Source organism: Sturnira hondurensis, unplaced genomic scaffold (genome assembly GCF_014824575.4).
Source record: "Sturnira hondurensis isolate 20B ecotype Veracruz unplaced genomic scaffold, ASM1482457v3 Scaffold0021354, whole genome shotgun sequence".
Classification (NCBI taxonomy): domain Eukaryota; kingdom Metazoa; phylum Chordata; class Mammalia; order Chiroptera; family Phyllostomidae; genus Sturnira; species Sturnira hondurensis.
The window spans coordinates 19,579,644-19,598,566 of NW_028093985.1; the positions used below are offsets into that span (position 1 = coordinate 19,579,644).

Below are 18,923 nucleotides of genomic sequence, written 5' to 3' on the forward strand. Positions count from 1 at the left end.
GGAAAGGAGCCTGGATTTGAGTTTCTCCTCCTTTGGTGGAAACTTGGAGTAGAAAGATCCTCAGGAGAATACTTTCTCAAAAGCAAACTAACCAAAACAGTAAGTTTTCCTTAAACCTGAGCTTAGTTCCTCATCTATGACTTAGTGCCTGTCTTGTTTACAATGACAGGTTTTGCTACTACATCAGAATATACTATTTGTTTTGTCTGAAAGTTGTCTACCCTTCCATTTTCAGATTTTTAAAAAAATATTCAACTTCCCTTAAGAATTGGAAGCAACGTTGAAGCACATTCATAAATATTTTTTTAAGGTTTTATTTGTTCTTAGAGAAAGGGAGAAGGAGAGAGGAAGAGAGAGAGAGAAGCATTAATATGAGAGAGAAACATCGATCCGTTGTTTCTTCTCGTACACGCCCCAACCTGGGATCAAACTGCAAACCAGTCACACGCCCTATCCAGGAATTGAACCTGCAACCCGCCCAACCAACTAAGCCACGTTGGTCAGGGCAATAAATAAATAATTTGTTAAGCCACATGGTCTATAGGACAAAGTCTAGTTAAACCAGTTTTATGAGCCCCAGAAATTCTTATCACAGCAGGAAGTTACTAAGTGGCCACTGTCCCCTCTCACAGAGGTCACTTCAGACTTCTGATAGTTTTTCCTTTCTTCCTCACTGCGAGTACCTTGCTTTTGCCTTCACTCTGAGAAACACTGAGGCTGTAGAAAAAGAACTACAATTTCCTCAGTCCCGGTTTTCATTAAATTATGTGGATGACTTATTTTCCTGGAAATAACATATCTAATTTTCTGTGCATGGTCACCTACCTAACAATCCGCCATTGTCCTTGGGCCTTGTGTCCCCTTGGGTGGAGGAGGAGCAGGGGTGGTGGTGTAATTCGCAGTGACTTCCTCTGAGGAATGAATTGCCTCAGAGTGAACTAGGACATGATGACCGCCCCCCCCCCCCAGAGGCCGCAAACAGCCCCGAGCAGTGGCGAGGAAGGCAGGCTGCAACGCTGCAGGGCCCTGGAGAGGTTCCCATGCTTTCCCTGACTGAAAGGAAATGAAGGGACATTTCCTTGGCAAAAATTCAAATGTAAAGATCATTTAAAAAAGCAAATAGGTAAGTGTCAAGAATTGCCTGGGCGTTTTCCTAAGCTAGAAAAGCCTGGGCGTTTTCCTAAGCAATACCACCATTAACAACAAAACTTTCTCTTCCGTGACTCTCACTATCTTTAATGAATAAGATTAAAAGGCTGATCTTGTAGGGGACGTTAGTAGACATCAGGGGTTCCTAAGCTGCTCTGGGGTACCAGTTTGGACATACTGGTTGTTTGTGTCTTACTTCTTTTTTTGTATATCCTCTGGCACCATTTCCAAAACATAATAGTTGGTTAAGAGTTGTCTGTTGTCCCTGACCAGTGTGGCTCTGTTGGTTGGAGCTTGTCTCGTAAACCAAAGTGTCATGGGTTCAGTCCCCAGTTGGAGTGCTTGCAAGAGGTAACCGATCGATGTTTCTCTCCTCTCTTCTTTCTCTCCCTTCTCCTCTCTCTAACATCAATAAGCATGACCTCAGGTAAGAATTTAAAAAGGGAGAGAAAGATGTCTGCTGAATGTAACAGGACATGGGTGATGGAGAACCCAGCATAGTTACTAGTCTCCAAGGCGGCAGTGTTGACTGCTATGGCCCAAGCCCAGCATTTCTGCTTAGGGACCAGCGAGGTAAGTTCTGTAAAGGGCACAGAGGACACTCAACAGAAGTGGAAGAGGCCTCACCTTCAGGGAACTTCGAGGGCAGGGCTTTTGGGGAGGTCAAGTGTGGGAGAACAGGAGAGCTACATGAGATGCCCCAGAAGTAACTTGGAGAATCGTAGAGAGGCACACCACACAGGCAGAGGTATAGTCAAGTGAACTTGCTGTTGTTACTACTGTTCGTGTGAACTCCATGGGCTGGTGAGGATTGGGGAAATTGAAGTAATATCTACTGTTTCAACATTATCATTTACTGCAATTTTACTAAGTGCCAGGCATTTTTTCATGTTTTTTTAATTTTTTTTTTTTATTAGAAGAGACAGTATAGCACAGGAAAGTAGTCTGGGCAAAGAAAGCAGACTGCCCAGGTTGATTCAGATCCCAGCTCCGTGTCTTACTGTGTGACCTCGGACAGATGAAGCGTCTCCTCTCTCTGGACTTTGCTCATTTATAAAGTGAAGCTAATGGAGGTAGTAACCTCATAGTTTTGTTGGGAGGGATAAAGGAAGTGATACGTACAAAATGCTGAAACCAGTGTCTCCCAGAGAGAGACACTCTGTAAGAATTACCATCATTGTCATCATCGTCACATTATTCCAGCATTTCCATCCCAGCATGGGGCGCATGCTGTCCGTATCCCCATTCCAAAATGGGCACAGTGAGTAAAAGGGTAAGGCCATGCAGCTAATAAATGGCAAAGTTGGAACCTGATTCCAAAGCCCCCATGCTCTGCCGACCAGCAAACAGCCTCCGTGAGCATTCTGGGTAATGTAAATAGCCCAGCTAAGGCTCCCTGTGGAGCTACCCCAGTGCTGGCTTTGGGAGAAGAAGAAACTGGACCTGTCCCTGGGAGCTTCCTTGCAAGGGTAACTCTAAGGTCAAGGAATCATCAAGGTCATCACTCCTACCCTACCTCCGTCCCCTTTCCTCCACTCCCTGCTTAGAAAGCTATTAAAAGGTCTGATCTGATCATGATTTTTAAAATGTTTTGACTGGTTAACACTCCACCTTTGTGGTTAATATTTGAAATAAGTAACCCAAGGCTGAGGACTGGAAAACAAATAGCATATCCTGGTATGAAGAGGTCAGAGAGAGAGGTGGGTGGTTGCAGAACCCATTCAACCCCCACAGCCAGGAGGTGAGATTTGTCTGTTAATCTGCTTTCATTTAAACTAATTTTAATTTAGTTAATTTCATTATTATCAATTCTATATCAATATTGATGTCAACAGTGGGAACCCAAACTGGGTAAATTTGCATAGCCACATGTTGGGAACCACCCTGCCTGGTTTCAGGAGCTGTAAACCCACCATGGATAAGGCTGAGTGAGCCACCTTTAGACCATAAGCCACTAAGGAGACAAAGCTTATCTCCCTGGCAGGGGCACCGCTTCCGCTCCTTTTTTCATAACTGGCTTCCAGTGCTTGATCAGTTAGCCAATAACGGCTAAAATTCCTCAAGGGAGGATTGACCCCAGACATGATCATGTGGAGGCCCCAGGGAAGGACTTGGGGGGCTATGGAGAAAGGGGGTGACGGACCCTCGCCCCTCAGCTTTGATGAAGCCTGACTCCCCTGAGTCTGCGAGAAGTCTCCAAAAATTCTTTGGCTATCTGCCTCCTCTGCCTGACTTAAGCCTGAAACAATGACGGAGGGCAGTGCAGCCCTGTGTTGGAAAGGGCGGGCTCCCCGGGAGATAAGGCCTGAGAAAGAAAGTATAAAATCCAGTGAAGCCTGCTTTGATAAGAATGCTCTTAGATAACCGATAAAGGCCTGAGCAGGAAATGAGTTTGTTTTCCCAAAGTTTTGTAGCCTTTTAGCTGATAGACCCTGACTTAGAAGAAGCCCTAATACTTATTTGTATGCTATCTACTGTTTACTGCCTGACAATGAGTAATAAGTTGTACCTGAACTCCTATGCAGAAAAAAACAATAAAACCCTGTCAGGGCAAGGGTCAGCAAGCTCTCCCCTTGAGAGGGTGGCCAGGCCACTCCGAGGCACTCCCCTCTTAAGGGAGTAGCTGTGCCGTCCCTTTTCCTCCATAGGACTTGGTAGTCCACGTGAATTTGTCTTGATTTTCCATCCATGATGCCGCGGGCACTGCAGGCCAGTGCATGCATCAGCCACAGGCACACACATCTAGGAAATAGCCCAACTAGGATTTGAATTCAGTCCATGTTGCTTTTAAACCATTGAAATCTACTCTTGGAGCAGGGATTTCATGTTCTTGGGCCATTTTCTAGAGCAACTGTGCAACTTAGATGAACATTCTCTTGTGAATTGAACAACCAAAATGAGTGAGTTACATGAGCTATAGACTATGCCTAAATAAAGTTGTTTCAAAAAAAAATCAAAGGAGGGAGGGAGGAAGGGAGAAAGGAAAAAAGGGAGGAAGGAAGGAAGGAAGGAAAAGATGAGTAGCCAGAAAATTTTTTCTTAGTGGTTCAATAATCACTATAAACCAGCTACATGAGTTCAATGAAGACCAGTAGAACTGGATAAACACTGAAAAATTTGGTTTCCAGGTAATTGCCTTGCACATCCCCTTGTGAACTTCTTGCAAATTTCTTACTCAACTCTCCCCTCCTAAGGCTACCCCTACAATACAGCCTGGTGACCACGGAATTCTACACTCCAGAAAGTATAAACACTCTGTGTGCATGTTTGCGTTGGGTGTGACGTGTGTGCAGCTGTGAACAGAGTTCCAGGATGTAGGACTCTGAAAGAATTCAGTCTTCAGGACGTCATTTTAGGCGGTTACCAACACTTAGGGCTGTGCTGATAAATGAGCTCCAACAGCATGCTTTAGAGCACAGGCTTTGGGTTACAGGCTTTGGGTTACAATAATGCTTGAACTGAACCAGCAGATGAAGATGGATTTTGTGTCATTATGGGGAACGTCAGGACTTATGCCAGCTGTCGGCGAAAAGTATAATAAACAAATTAGGAGATGCTGACATGGAAAAAATGGCAAACATTGATGAGAGGCACCTGGTGAGCACCTCTGGCCGGCAGTGGTGTCACAGAAAGCGAGGGAGGGTTGGCAAACGGAAGGGAGGGACACGAAAGGGAAATAAATCAGCATTTTCTGTGCTTGTTGCTCTTATAACAAATTCTGATTAGTGCTTCTTGAAGCAAGGACAGCTAGTTAAAAGCTTTGACAAAGGATGGGTACTTCATTACTACGCCGGAAACTCACAGTTCGCAATAGTATGTCAAAGACTCTGGACGGTAAAGCTGGCAAGCCTGTGTGGGTGTCTCCGGGTAAATCCCACAAGCTCAGAGCTTGTCCAGCGCTGCTGCCACTGCTCCGCCGCTACCGCCAGGACACTCAGACACTCACTTCTAACATGTCGCAGATGCTGACTTAGTGCATCTGGAAGGTCCGAAGAGTAAGGCTGGGCGCAGGGCCTGGCTGAGCTTCCCGGCTTAGGAGCCTGTGTAACCCAGCCCAGCGTCACCCATTCAAGCTGGAGATGCCCCTCCGGGAGACTGTCTCCCCCACACCCGTCCTTTGTTGTCCCCTTCCCACGTCTCAGCAAAAGGAGAGAGTGTGTACGCCTGTGGGGTTGGGTGAGGCTAAGACCGTGATTTTTGTTTTATTCTTTAAGAGACTTTATTTTTTTTTTTAGAGCAGCTTCGAGCTGAGTCCTCTATCTAATTTGGCCTTCCAGGGTGTTGCTGGTCCTCCATTCCCAGAGTGGCTCCTCTGGCCCCTGTTTGCCCCTTAGTTAGGATTGGGAAAGATTGTGTTAAAGAGCACCCATACCCATTCCTCAGAGTGACTTGGAAGATTAGTAAGGAAAGACAGTGCAAAATCCCTACCTTAGAAACAACTTGCAACTTTAGGTATAAAGTATTGCAAGTTTCACAAGGCATATAAAAGTGTGAAGGCAGTTGCTCTGCTCTCTCCTGAGAAGGTGCTGCCCAGAGGCCCCAGCCCCTCTGGCTGGGAGGGGGAACCCACTGGGAATAGAGCCCCAGGTGCTCTAGGTGCATCCCAGAGAGGTTACACAAGTGCTGCGCTTTCATTGGCTCTCCTAATACCCGTTCTTCTTTCTGCAGCTCTGCACAGCTCGCCAGGAAAGTCACCTGGAACAGGAAATAGAAATCTCTGAGTAGATATAGACCCACATTTAAATATCACTTGTGCCTAAAGGGACCAGGTCAGAATTCTTTTTCACTAATTACGGAGATTAAATTCTGCCCCTTTAAATGTTCAATGTGTTTAATAAGATAATATCACTTATGAAAGGAGTTGTATTTAAAATGTCTCAGGAGCCCAGTTCTTTAAAATAGTTCCAGGACCACTAATAAGTGTTATGGGGCAGTGAATTAGGGAGCATGGCTTTCTCTTAACATCCAAATGTCAAGATAATGACCTATATTACTCACTGGGGATACGAATAGTGTGGTCTCAGCCACACAGGCCCATGGATCACCAATGACCATTGTGTCCCCTTAGGGCCACCTTTGGACAGCCTTGAATGGGGAGGAATGACTGCCAGTTGTCCCACTCGGAGCCAGGCAGTTACTAAAATGAGACAAGCACGGGGAACTGAGTCATTTGCTTTTTAAAGTGAACAGAAGGAGTGTAGCTTTGGCTATGCATCTTTTGCCTGGTTATTCTTGTTGCTTTCCCCCTGACAACCTCTGTGCCAACCTCTCAGTGCTCTTTGGATTAGTTTTTCTATCCCTGCAATTCACACAGAATTACTCTGCAAGACACCGGAGAAAACAGAGATTACAGGAGTCTGTACCCTGACCGGAGGCTGCCAAGCCCCTTTCCCCTGCTTGGCAGCCAAAGCTGGAGGAAAGACCCAACCCCCACCCTGAGCCGAGGAACAGGAGAAACTGAACAGCTCAAAAGAAAAACTTCCAGGAACTAGATTACTTGGGGCATCTGAACCTGATCATTCACTCATTCCTATATCCATTCATTCAAACTCCTAGCAGATATTTATGAAGTGCCTACTATGTGCAGGTAGTCTTTTCAATTCTGTAGACACAGCAGTAAATAGACACAAATTTCTGGCCTCAGGGGTCTTACATCTGAGTGGTGAAGACACATAGTGAACAAAATAACCAAGTAAAGTACCAATATATTAGGTAGTAAATAAATTGGAGAAAAATAAAACAAGGAAGAGGCATGGGGAATTTCAGTGATATTTTTAAGTAGGGTGATGTAGAAGGCCTTGCTTAGAAGGTAACATTTCCACCAAATCTCTGTGGTGAAGCCCAATCCACACACACAGATGTTCCAGCCAGTTTTTGGTGTGTCATTTGTAACAATTTACAGACAACCAAATCTCAAATGTTCTAAGGGTCACAGAACATTGGAGGCCTTCATGTGTGAAGCAGAAATAGAAAACAGGGACTCAAGGAGAAGAGAGGGACTACAGGCATCAGAAGACAGACTCAGCTATGATGAATATCTTCTGAGGGAGAAGCGATTGCACCCGTAAAACAAGAAAAATGCAAACACCTGAGAACAAGAGAACTTGTGGAAATAAGAAAAAAATCATCGATTCCCAGCCAGGGCACATGCCTGGGTTGCAAACCAGTTCCTTGCAGGCTTAACTACCAGCAGGGGATGCACAAAAGGCAACCATACATTGATGTTTCTCTCCCTCTCTCCTTCCCCTCTAAAAATAAATAAATAAATACAGTCTTAAAAAAAAAAAAAAGAAAAAATCATAATTGGAAAGAAAAAGATCAAACATCAAAGAGATAAGAGACTGCACTCATGAAACAAAACTAATTCTATAAAAAAGCAACGTTCAGATAATACTGAAGGGCTATGAAAAGCATGATATCAGAAATTAAAAACTCAATAGAAAAATAAGAAGATAAAGATGACTATATCCCTCAGGGGAAAAAATGAGATAGAAAGAAGACAATTCCAGAAAAGCCAATATCTGATTACTGGGAGTTCCAGAAAGAGAACACACGGAAAATGGAGGGGAGGAAAGTGTCCATAAATAAATCGATAGTTTCTTACCGGGCCTCCAGCCCTCCAAGTCCATCCCTAACATATGGAAATAGGCGCCCACCAAGGCACATCACTGTGACATTTCAGAGCACAGGGGTCCATGGGAAGATTTTGTAAGCTCCCAGAGTATAAAGCAAAATAAATTAGATAACCAAATAGTTCATCCACAAGGGATCAAGAATCAGAATGGCTTCAGACTTTTTTTTTGAAGTTTAAGGTGGCATCAGTCTTCTTAACAGCAACACTGAAAGCAAAAGGCAGTGAGAGGTGTCTTCAAGCTTCCGGAGGAAAACAGTTTCCAACTAGGAGCCATAGCCAGTGGAACCGTCATCAAATACAAGGGCAAAATAACAATATTGTCAGACAAGCAAGGTTTTTATACTTCCCTTCTTGCTTTCTTAAAACCTACGGTGGATATTTGGTCCTCTGAAATGAAAACGAAAACTGAGAAAGAGAAAGACAGGATCCACTACTTTTCCCCAGTCTCTGTTGGTGTAGAGCTGCCTGCGTGTTAGCCTCTTAGCCCCACAGGGGCTCCCAAGGGAGACCCCGCTGCTCAGCCTCCCCTGCAGCCAAGCGCTGCGGCTGTGGCCTAAGCTCTGGCCAACGAGATGCGAGCAGGCGGTGCGCACAGCCCTTAGGTTGATGGGACTTCGCGCAGCAAAGCCACCCGCCTGCCTCTAGACTGCTATGAGAAATAAATTTCTAGCATAATTGTATGTTTTTGTTACAGCACTTTAGCTGTAACAAATATATATGGGGGTGGGAAACAGAAGATTCGATCCAGGAGAGATGGAAATGGAGTCCCTAGGAAGACAGTGATACGAGGTACATCCCAGGAAGAGAGCCCGGAGCCCGCATAGAGGGCGCTCAGTGCAGACTGAAGCAGTGTCATTCTCCACGTCGGGGGGGGGGGGGGCTCCCTGTTCCGTTTCCTTTCTTAAAACTGGAGAACAGAATACCCAAATGAGCCCGCAGCAGGTCCCTGCCTGTACTTTGCTTGCCTTGCGTCGATGACATTGCTATTCCCCACACCACGCGAACCGAGCAGTTGAGGGGTGTGCACACCACCCCCTCCCCCTGCCCACCGCCTGCAGAAGTGGTGTGTGCTTTGACCCGCTCCTGAAAGCGGCTGGAGGTGGTCCACGACTCGAAAATGCAGAGCAGCCCACTTCTGTTGACCTTATTTCTGGGGGCGGCCCCTTAGCTGCCCGAGCAAGGTCCTCCCTAACCATGGGGCGCCCTGTGTTTCCAGGCTCACTCAGGACTACCCCTCCGGTCAATTCCCAGGGAAGCTGGGCTCCCCTTCAGCTCATCTCTTCCTGGGGCAGTTCATCTATTTTCATAATATTGCCCTTTTCTTACACAGCTAGGTTGCTGTTTGGTATTGCTTTTTCAATGTGTATTGCTTAGGACAGGGTTGAAAACTCGTTTTCACTGGGGGCCACATCAGCCTCGTGGTTGCCTTCAAAGGGCCAAATGTAACTTTAGGACTGCATAAATGTAACTACCCCTTAACAGTTAAGTGAGAGCTCGGCACTGCCACTGGGTAGAAACGAGGAGGGCCTTGGGTTTGCCACCCATGGCTTAGGGGTACTGTAGGGGGTAAAACTATAAACAGAAGCATCAGAATGACTACAACAGAAATGAGCTAGATTAACGTGCAGAGCGAGGAAAGGATTTATTGGGAAGAGACACATGGGCTTCTAAGGTGCTTTACAGAGACACTGTTACAGAGTTGCTTTATATATTAACATTAAGGGCATATATCCAGTGTCAATTTAAATAGAATTCTGCCTGCTTACCTCTTATATGTGTTTAACACATTTTACAATATTTTTAAGTAGGTTTCAATAGCCATGAAACTGATCAATGTGTAGCAAGGACTGGGGTTTGCCAGGGGGAAGAGAAGGAAAGACTTTGGGTAGAGACTGACATGTTAAACCACACGCAGGTGTTGCTCTGATAAAGTCCAAGTTCTGTGCCAGGAGCTGGGCTTACAAAGGTGTTAAAATCCAGACTCTTGCCTTTGAGTGTGGTATTTCTGCATCTGGCAAGAGACCCGTGCAGAAGACTAAGTGCAGCTCTAAAGTATTCAAATCCGGAGTGCTTTAGGGTTGCAGAAGAGGGAGCAATGGCTTTTTTAGACAAAAGTCAGGGAGAAGAGAGGATAGGAACAGTGTAGATGGTCTATAATTGGGCCCTGAAGGAGGAATCTGAAAGCAGAGCAGAGGAGAAGAGACACAACGAGGAAGGGCAGGTGTGGGGAGAAGCACAGACGAGCGGTCCCCAGCAGATCAGGGACTGTGCAGGTTGCGCTCTGCAGAGCCGCCAGGGGCAGCATCACGGTGTGGCACAGTGTCGCCTGCACAGAACGCACGATCCTCCAGTTTGGCTAACAGGACTGGCATGGGCCCCCAAGGGAAGAGAGAGGAAGCCAAAAGTTCAAGGGTATGAGGTGAGAAATGGAAAAATGGAATGTGAAATGGAAAAAAACTATTAAACTTTAAACATTATTCAATTGTCTAGTGTTGACATATTACATTCAAATTATTTGTCATTTCAACATGAGATTAAAAAATCACGCCAACCATTTGTACTCAGTGAAGGACAGCACCATGTGCCTTTATTTGTAATGGCAGGGAACAAACATGACCACAGCTTCTGATGGATGTCTCTCACATTAATATCATCCCTTACGGTCTTAAGAACATAAAAAAGAATTGGACAAAAAGAAAATCTCTGTCACCTAGGACTACTTTATTACACAGAAATTAACCTTTCACAGGAGAGACTGCAAAAGGAAATTAAATTAATCTTGTGATTCTAGGACAAACTTCACAATGACGGATTCTTAAGTTTTCAGAGGAAGGAGTAAAAGGAGAGAAAATCATTTAGGACGGTGTTTCTCAAATGCTACTTTCACAGACATATTCTTGGGTGACTGGGTTGCAAGTTTACGATAATGTTTTGAACATGTTTTAATTTGGTCATAATTTAAACAAATCAATACACATTTGTGCAGGAGCACCTGATCACCTCACATAACAGAGCTGCCACAGGGTCACAGCATCTGCTTGCGCTTCTGACCCGAGGCACCAAGCAAAGGCCCGCTGTGTGCAGAACTCTCCAGATGGCATTCCTCAGACCGGGCCTCGGGCCCTGCACAGGACTGGTGGACATTCCTGTGAGCGCTGTGTGTCATCAAGCTACGGTGCAGTGATGCTGAAGGTAGGGTGAGAGGGGACTGGGGAGACACATGTTGTTTCAAAGCGCACCCTGAAAATACCTACTTCATTTTATGTATAAACTCTATGAAGTCAAACTCAACAAACTAATTTTGGGGGTGGTAGCATGAAGTTAACCTGCAGATTCATCCTAGGGGGCCTGGGATACACTTGGCTAAGAAGTGCTGGCTTAGAGGTAGAGTCCTGGCACGTGAATAGGTAGTATAAGAGCCACGTGCAAAGGAGAAGGAACTTTTGGGGGGTCAGTGAGGGAATCCTAAGCTATACCTTGTCACAGTCTTTTGGAACCCAAGGGCCACCCCCCAAGAAACCTGAGGAGTCCATCTGCCTTCTCAGACCTGTGGTTTGTGGCAGGCAGGTCCCCTTTCAACACTAAGTCAGTAGAAGCAAAGCCTGTTTGTTGCCAAGAACTGCCCGCTGCCATTTTTTTGGTTTAGCTATTTCAGAATTTTAAGTAAACAGTTGCTGGGTAAAGGAAGGCCCAGGTCCCAGTCAGGAGGAAGTGCTGTCATCATTCGTGGGCCGGTCAGCTCTCAGGGAGGTGTCAGCCCAGGGTCTGCCCTGCCAAGGAAACACACAAAGAACTGAGTTTTCCTGACAAGGTAAATTCCCCTCACTTCCCTTTCATCACCAGCACACTTATTCTTGTTATTTAGACACAATCTGTTACAGATGGCCTTGAGAAGCAGTTGTCAGCCAAATACTGAGAGCACACAATGCCAAAGGACAAGGCAAATATAGGGACTCTAATAATTGGGGAAATGATACTTCCCATATTCCCAGGAAAGTCATTAGTTTTCTCCCATTTTTAATCTAAGCCTAAATAGCTGAAAGAAGAAAAAAGAAAAAAAAATGTTCTGGAAAACATCTGGCACCACAATTAATTGAGTTTTGAGTGCTTTAGTGCATGTGGTAAGGCCAGGGAGCTAACACAAATACAGTGTTCACCTGCTGTGATGATGTTATAGAATTGTGATTACAAGGTTTATAATATTTTTATCACAAATGGTTCAGTGGTAGTTTTTCAGAACTTTTTTTTTTATTTCTGTTGCTATTCTGAGTAACCACCACAAATTATATATACTCATCGCTCAAGGGTAAGTTACTAATTAGTGGGCAATAAATACCCCTTAAAGAACATTTTGGTTTAAGGACCGGAAATGTCTCCTCTGACTAACAACCAACCACTGAATCTGTGTATGAGCGTGAGGACTTGGCCTCGGTGGGAGCTAGCTAGTGCTAAGAAGAGCTGGGGGGAAGGGGAGCTCATCAGACCCCCAAAGTATCCTGGTTCCTTTCTAAAAGAGCTCATCACCCTATGGGAAGTCTCCCCTTCAGCCAAAGATATCCTTTAGGTTATAGTTTTAGAAAACTTTGTTTTGATGTTTGAGAAGTCCATGAGATTGAAACTGAGTTGCAGTACGAACGCAGGTGAAGCAAAATTACCCTGATTCCACACTGCACTTATTATAATCTGAACTGCTTACCGTGGCCTGTGGGCCCAGGCCACTGTCCACATTTGTCACTCCTCTTCCCTCTCACTGAACTTTACTCAGTCTGTTCTTCCTTGTTTCTGATTCTGGAACTTTCTGTACTAGTTACCTCAAGGCCTTTGCATTTGCTAGTTCCTCTGAGCTTTCCTGCTTCAACACAACAGGACTGTCACATGACCTTTAGCTCAACCAGCCCCTCTGAGAAAGACCCTCCCTCACAACGTGAGTGAACTTCGCTCCCCACCCCCTGCCATGTTCTACCACATTCGTCTATTCATTTGTTTCAGGTATTATTTACTTGTTTTTCATCTGTCCACCTCTCTAGAATGAGTGCCATGTTATCTTTTTTCCCATCACTATATTCCCAGTGCCTCGGACAGTGTCTGGCACATTGTAAATGCTCAATAAATATTTGTGAAATGAAGGTCAAGTGAAAGGATTTCTCTCATTGACACAATTCATTCCTTTATGAAAGGGGGAATTCACAAATGACGTTACAGTTCCTCAGATCCCTCCACACCACCCTTTTCCTAGCCAGGGGGCCTTCCCAGATCATGACAAAACCTGGCAGTAGAATCCCACCATCTCCCGGTTCTCCCAGCGCCCCTGGCCCGAGTCCCATCTGTCGCTCACCATAGTTACTGTAGAGCTCCTATTTGCTTTAGCCGTGTCAACAATTCCCCACGCTGATGCATATTTATTAGATCAGTGCATCCACCTATACACTCTTCACCGATAAAGACTCGAGGTACCTAGAAAAAGTAAACAAGTCAGAACAGTTAAGGAGCTTAATTATTAACTTGGAGAATGAATGACATATTATCCTTCCTCTAAATATTTCCCATGATCCAAACTTTACAAATCACTTTACGATTTCCTCCTGTGTATGAAAGGTCAAACCTTTGTCTAAGAATAAAATTATGCCCTGGCCGGTGGGTGGGGGGGTAGGGAGGGGTGTGTGGAAAAGAGTCCTCACAACTGTGTTGCAGAGAAAGCGTGGAAGGTCTTCTTAAGTCACAGAAGGGGCTGCCTGCTCCTGTGGCACCACAGGCTGGTGGGGACCTTTGCAAATCGAATATGGCTTTTGTGAAACTGAAAGAAGAACAGCCTCAGAAAGCTGAGGTCAGAAATCCAAGTTTCCCCCTGGGTCCTCACCATTACTTTAGAGAACATAAAGCTTCCCCCATAAACTGTTGGGGTCTTTTGGCTTCTATCTCCCCAGGAACACTTAGATAATGTAGTTCTAATGTATATTGCAGAACTGCTATGGAAGGCAGTGCCTATAATGAAATAAAAACACCTGGTTTTTATATTACACTATTTTTATGTTACATACGGAAGAGATGTAATCATTGTAGGATTTCTACCTTATCAGAAAGAATTGAGCAACTGCCATCACCCCTCCAGCTTGCCCCATCTCCACCTTGGACGCGGGTGTTGGCCAAGAGGGTGTTAGTTAAGTTAGCAGGATAGAACATCCTGAGAAACCAGGAGTCCTCGTTTTAGGCAGGGGAACCTGCACCAGAACTGCCAGAGGGTTTGTTGATACATAGACTTCTACTCCTCCTGGTCAACCCTGCCCCCCCGCCAAACTTGACACAGATCTCAGTTGGGGCCCAGGAATCTGCATTTTCGAGAAGTTGCTGAGTGGTACTGACAATTCCTCCCAGGGTAACCAAGGCTTTTAACTTTAACAACTCCCAGCCCCCAGCCCAGGTGCCCAAGACAGGCGCTGAAACACAATCGAGCTCTCTCCGGCCCAGAGCCTTGTGTAGCCATCGGGCAAGGAAGCTGGTTTGCCTGAGAGCCCAAAGGCCCCTCTGCACTTACACCTGCGCTCGAGTCTCCGCAGCCCAAAACCACCTTAAAGCCACCAGTTAGCTGCATTACGGGTTGCACCAGACATTGGCGGGGGCTGTGGTGGCAAAACAGGAAACTTGATTCGGCTGAGGAAGGAAGGGGACATGTGCCCTCAGTGCCTGCCCCTTCGGGCCCCATCCCCCTTTCCTGAGGAACCTGAGTCTGCTACAGACAAGCAGCAGAAAGAGAACTCCCACCACAAACAAGCTCGGTAGTACAGCACCCTCAATCTCCTGGAGCAAGTTTCTCCAGTCCCCAGCCTCAGTTGGGTGCATCCGTCTGTGCTCTAAAGTTGCTCGGATACAGCTACTCAAAGCTGCCTTCCAGCACTCCTCCCCACCCCCGTGGCTACAGGCCTGGAACAAGCCACCATCGTTCTTCCGTTCATCAGAAGTGAAGCTACGGTCTCCAGGCGTCTTTGTTTCAACCTTCGACTTGGCCCCCCTCCAGTCTCTTCCCCACAGCTGCCAGGGTGATGCTTTCTAAACTAAGGCAGTTCACCTCACTCCTCTGCTCATTTCACATCACCAGCCACAGTCCTGATGGTATAACTTGAAGGGCCCTCCCAGCCTATACCCCATGATGTTCCAGACTTCAGCTTCTCCTACTATCTTACTAGCTTCCAATGACCCAGGCACACAGGCCTCCTCATGAGGCCCACTTCTGGCCTAGGTGGGACCTTTGCACTTGCTATTGCCTGTGCCTGGAACACTCTTACCCCTACATTTCTGCATGCCTGGCTCCCTTACCTCCTTTAGAGATCTAGTCAAATCAATGAGGCCCCAATGATTCTATCTAAAAAACTGTACCTTGCTGCTTGCTGCCTACCTCCCTTTCCTACTTAGTTTTCTCCATAGCACATATCAATTGTCACCTTCCAACACACTATGTCTTGCATTTACTAGAATGTGAGTTCTGCAAAGGTAGGAGTTTTTGTTTGTTCTGTTCATGGAGATGTTTCCAATGGCTGGAAAAGCACCTAGTGTGTAGTAGGTGCTTTAAAAAAATTTGTTGTATCCGGTAAAATTATCCTTTAAAAGTGAAGAAGAAATACTCTTCTCTCTCTCTCTCTCTCTCACACACACACACACACACACACTGAGGGAATTTGTTGCCATTAGACCTGCCTTACGAAAAATATTTGAAGACATTATTCAGAGAGAAGGAAAATAACAGGACAGAAATTCAAATCTATATGGAGAATTTCAAAGAAGGAATAAATGAACGGCCTGATCCAGGACTCGTGGCTGCAGCAAAACCAAAACAGGTTTCTCCAGGTACATGGCCTGACCGAAGGCATACATTTCTGTAGTTACTCAAGTCCTGCTGGCTCTTACTGCACACACAGCACCGAGTGCCATTACAGGGTAGGATGGCACGTGCTTCCGAGTTTTCCATCTCTTCCAAGACACATGCCTCATTGTTGGGGACCATAAAGCACACAATTCTAAAGAATATGTTCTTCCCCTTGGAGGAAGCTATGAAAAAATAATTTTTGGAATTTAAAGACAAACTTAAAAAACCACTAGAAGAAAAGTCATTGATTACAAAGAAATGAAAACAAAAATTGTTGAACGGATGCATGAAGAGGCTTGTTTGTCCTGCTAGAGAATAGATGGTGCCCAGCTGAAGGCCGTAGCTGCCAAAACTTGTTGCACATTGGAATCACCTGGGGAACTTTTCCTGGCTAGAAAAGAAACTATTCTCCCAGCTTTACTGAAGTATAACTGACAAATATACTTGTGTATATTAAGGTATAGAATGTCATGGTTTGGTAGAAATTGTAAACTGGTTACCACAATCAACTTAATATATCCATACCTCACATAGTTGTCATTTGTGTGTGTGTGCTGAGAACACACTCTGCAAATTTCAAGCATACAACTCAGTGCTGTTAACTACAGCCGCCATGCTATATCCATTAGATCCCTAGACTTTACTCCTCTTATCACTGAACGTTTGCACACTTTGACCTAGGAGAGATCTTTAAACCATTGATGCCTGGTTCTCACTTCTCACTCGGTGACTAAATTGGTATGAGGGATGATTTGGGCATTGGGATTTTTTTTAAGCCCCTCAGCTGATTTTAATGTGCAGCAGCATTTGAGAACCACTGGCCAAAAGGGATCTGTCACAGTGGGGGCTCTAGGAATACTTGCATGGTCCTTTCCCTCCCATGGCCCAGGCAGCCTGTAGGGCTGGTGGTCCAGCTAAGTGGCAAGAGTGCCTCTTGCCACTGAGTCCTCTGCTCCAGGACCTCCCAGAGACAAGAGTCTGCCACTCACAGCTGGAGCCCTGGAAGCAACAGGGTCACAACGTCTCCCTCTGCACCAGAGTACTGACTTCTCAGGAGAAAGCGTCCTGTTCTTTCAAATCGAGAACCCAGGGAACACCCTGTGAGCCAAACTAACACTGAACTTGGACATGTGCTTCTGGAAACTGTCTGAGAAAGTTCATCTTGAAAGAGAACTTGGGTGAGCTGCTGGGACACCGGTTACCCCAGCCAGCACCAAAACTGATATAGGCAATCGGGTTGGCTGAGCATCCCACAAGAAGCCCTGGGTGTTGAAGAAGCCATTCCAGAGAGAGGGCGGCAATTCTTGGAGAGTCCTTCGGTCTCTTCATAGCAAAGAAAACTCTGGTCCAGTCTAGCAGCCAAGAAGGTCCTTGAGGGTCACAGAGGAGGGGACTTGCCCAGGATCACACAGAAAACCTGTGTGAGAGCCAGACCCTGGCCTCTGGACTTCCTACTATGACAGGCCTAGAAACATCCTATAATTTAGGACCAGGAGCAAATAATAAGCCATTTTTAATGATAAGATTAATAATATTTTTTCAACTTTCAGTATCATTTATTTTTTCTAGAATCCAGATACAATTAACTGTGCCCATTAAGAAGCTTTTTCCAGTGGGAGGAGTTAGGCAAGACATGGACGAGTAAGCCCATTGGGTCAGTGTTAGAGAGCCCAGAGGAAAGACTGAAGGACGGCAAGTCCCACTTAGCCAGGGGAAAACGGGAGAGTGCACGCGATTCCCATGGGGTAGCAGACCTACAGACTGCATCTGGCCCCTCACCCCAACCCCCCATCCCGGCCCCCAGCTCTGCAAGCTGAAAACTGTCACTTCACAGCTTGCTTAAAACAAAGACTCCAGCTAACTCCTCCCACTCCTGACAGCTGCTGGACCCACGGACCCTGACGCCCAGCACAATCAGCTGTGTCCCCTCCTGGGTTCTGAGAGGACCCTTGGCGGCAGTCCTGCTGCCCATTCAAGGGAGCAGTGTTTTCTCTCAGGCGCCCTCCCCCACCTCACACGCCTCCCCGAGGAGCCTTTAAGTGACAGAGCCCTAGCGGTGTTCTAGAGAAAGGCACAGGCTAGGCTTTCACAGCTCTAACAAGAAAAAGGAACCCAGGCAGCCTTTCCCTGCGCCTTTTAGAACAAAACCCCAGACTCACTGTTCTGGCTCCGGTGAGCTGTTGCAGATAATCTTGAATCTTGTCTGGGTCAGGGGTGGCTGTGATATCGACAAATTCCAAAGCCCCTGGTTTGAAGGAGAATTGGCTGAGGAGCTCTTGGGCCTGTCTGCAGTAGGGGCAGGTGGGCTTGATGAACACCACCACCTTCCCAGAACGGATTTTGCAGTTCACAAACTCCTGAGCCATGCTGACAGGCTGCTGCCTCCTAGGTGCGAATCCTCAACTGCAGGTATCACTCAGAAGTACAAAACGGAGGCCCAGCCAGCTGGCTCTCATTTGAAGGAACCTCCCTGGAGGAGGAGTTTGCCCGATAGCGTGCTGGATTTTTAAAGGGACAGCCCCAAAGCCATTCCACTCGAAGATGATTCACCAGCTAGTGATTCCAAGGAATGCATATTGCATTTAATCACCAACAGCTGTGCTCAGGATGTCATTGTTGTCCTCGGATCTTTTAGGAGTGCCTGCCCTTTGGCAGAAAGCAGAATCAGAACACACTCTGGGGATTCACAAAACAGCACAAACCAGCCCCAGCCTGGGGACTGAGCAGGCAGTGACCTTCTAGAGCAAAGTATTTGTTTGCCCTCCAGGAGACAGCGTTTTAAAAAACATGCACACAAACAGAACCATTCAAGAAGCAGAGCACATGGCAACCTGTTCAGAGGAAGTGAAACTAAACTTACGCCTTGTCTTGAAGTTACTTCCAGGCCTTGTACTGACCCTGATCAGTAAATGTGACCCTGAACTTAAAAATCTGGAGATTTCACAAAAGATTCTGATCTTGAACTTCTCTTATAAGTCAAGTTATGCAAAACAGCTTGTAGCCCTCCGTGGCAGCAGCTGGGGTTGAGCAGCTGCTGTCCACTTTGGACGGGACAGAATGTGACTCCGGTTTGCTGGACAAGCTGGTGCTCTCCTCTGGGGTGCTGTGCCCCCTACTAGGCAGACCTGTTCTGCCTACAAGTCTGTTCTAGGTCAGGTCTGATTCCCTCTGTGCTCAGGAAGTTAGATAAACAAATCAGGGGAAAGGCCATTTGCTTTAAAATGACACCATCCTTTTCCCCAGAAAGTGTTACACTCAACCCAGAGCATCACCAGAGAGCTG

The 18,923-nt window shown here is 46.1% G+C and overlaps 1 protein-coding gene across 1 annotated transcript; it reads right to left on the reverse strand.

Annotated features, from left to right (window-relative positions):
• Positions 1-10,337: 10,337 nt before the first annotated feature.
• On the reverse strand, positions 10,338-18,108 carry GLRX (glutaredoxin). The gene is made up of 3 exons (XM_037032242.1): positions 17,801-18,108; positions 13,119-13,237; positions 10,338-11,553 (listed from the first exon to the last, which is right to left on the reverse strand). The coding sequence occupies exons 1-2, from the start codon at positions 18,005-18,007 to the stop codon at positions 13,124-13,126; spliced, it is 321 nt and encodes a 106-aa protein (XP_036888137.1). The 5' UTR covers positions 18,008-18,108; the 3' UTR covers positions 10,338-11,553; positions 13,119-13,123.
• Between the last annotated feature and the right edge of the window lie 815 nt (positions 18,109-18,923).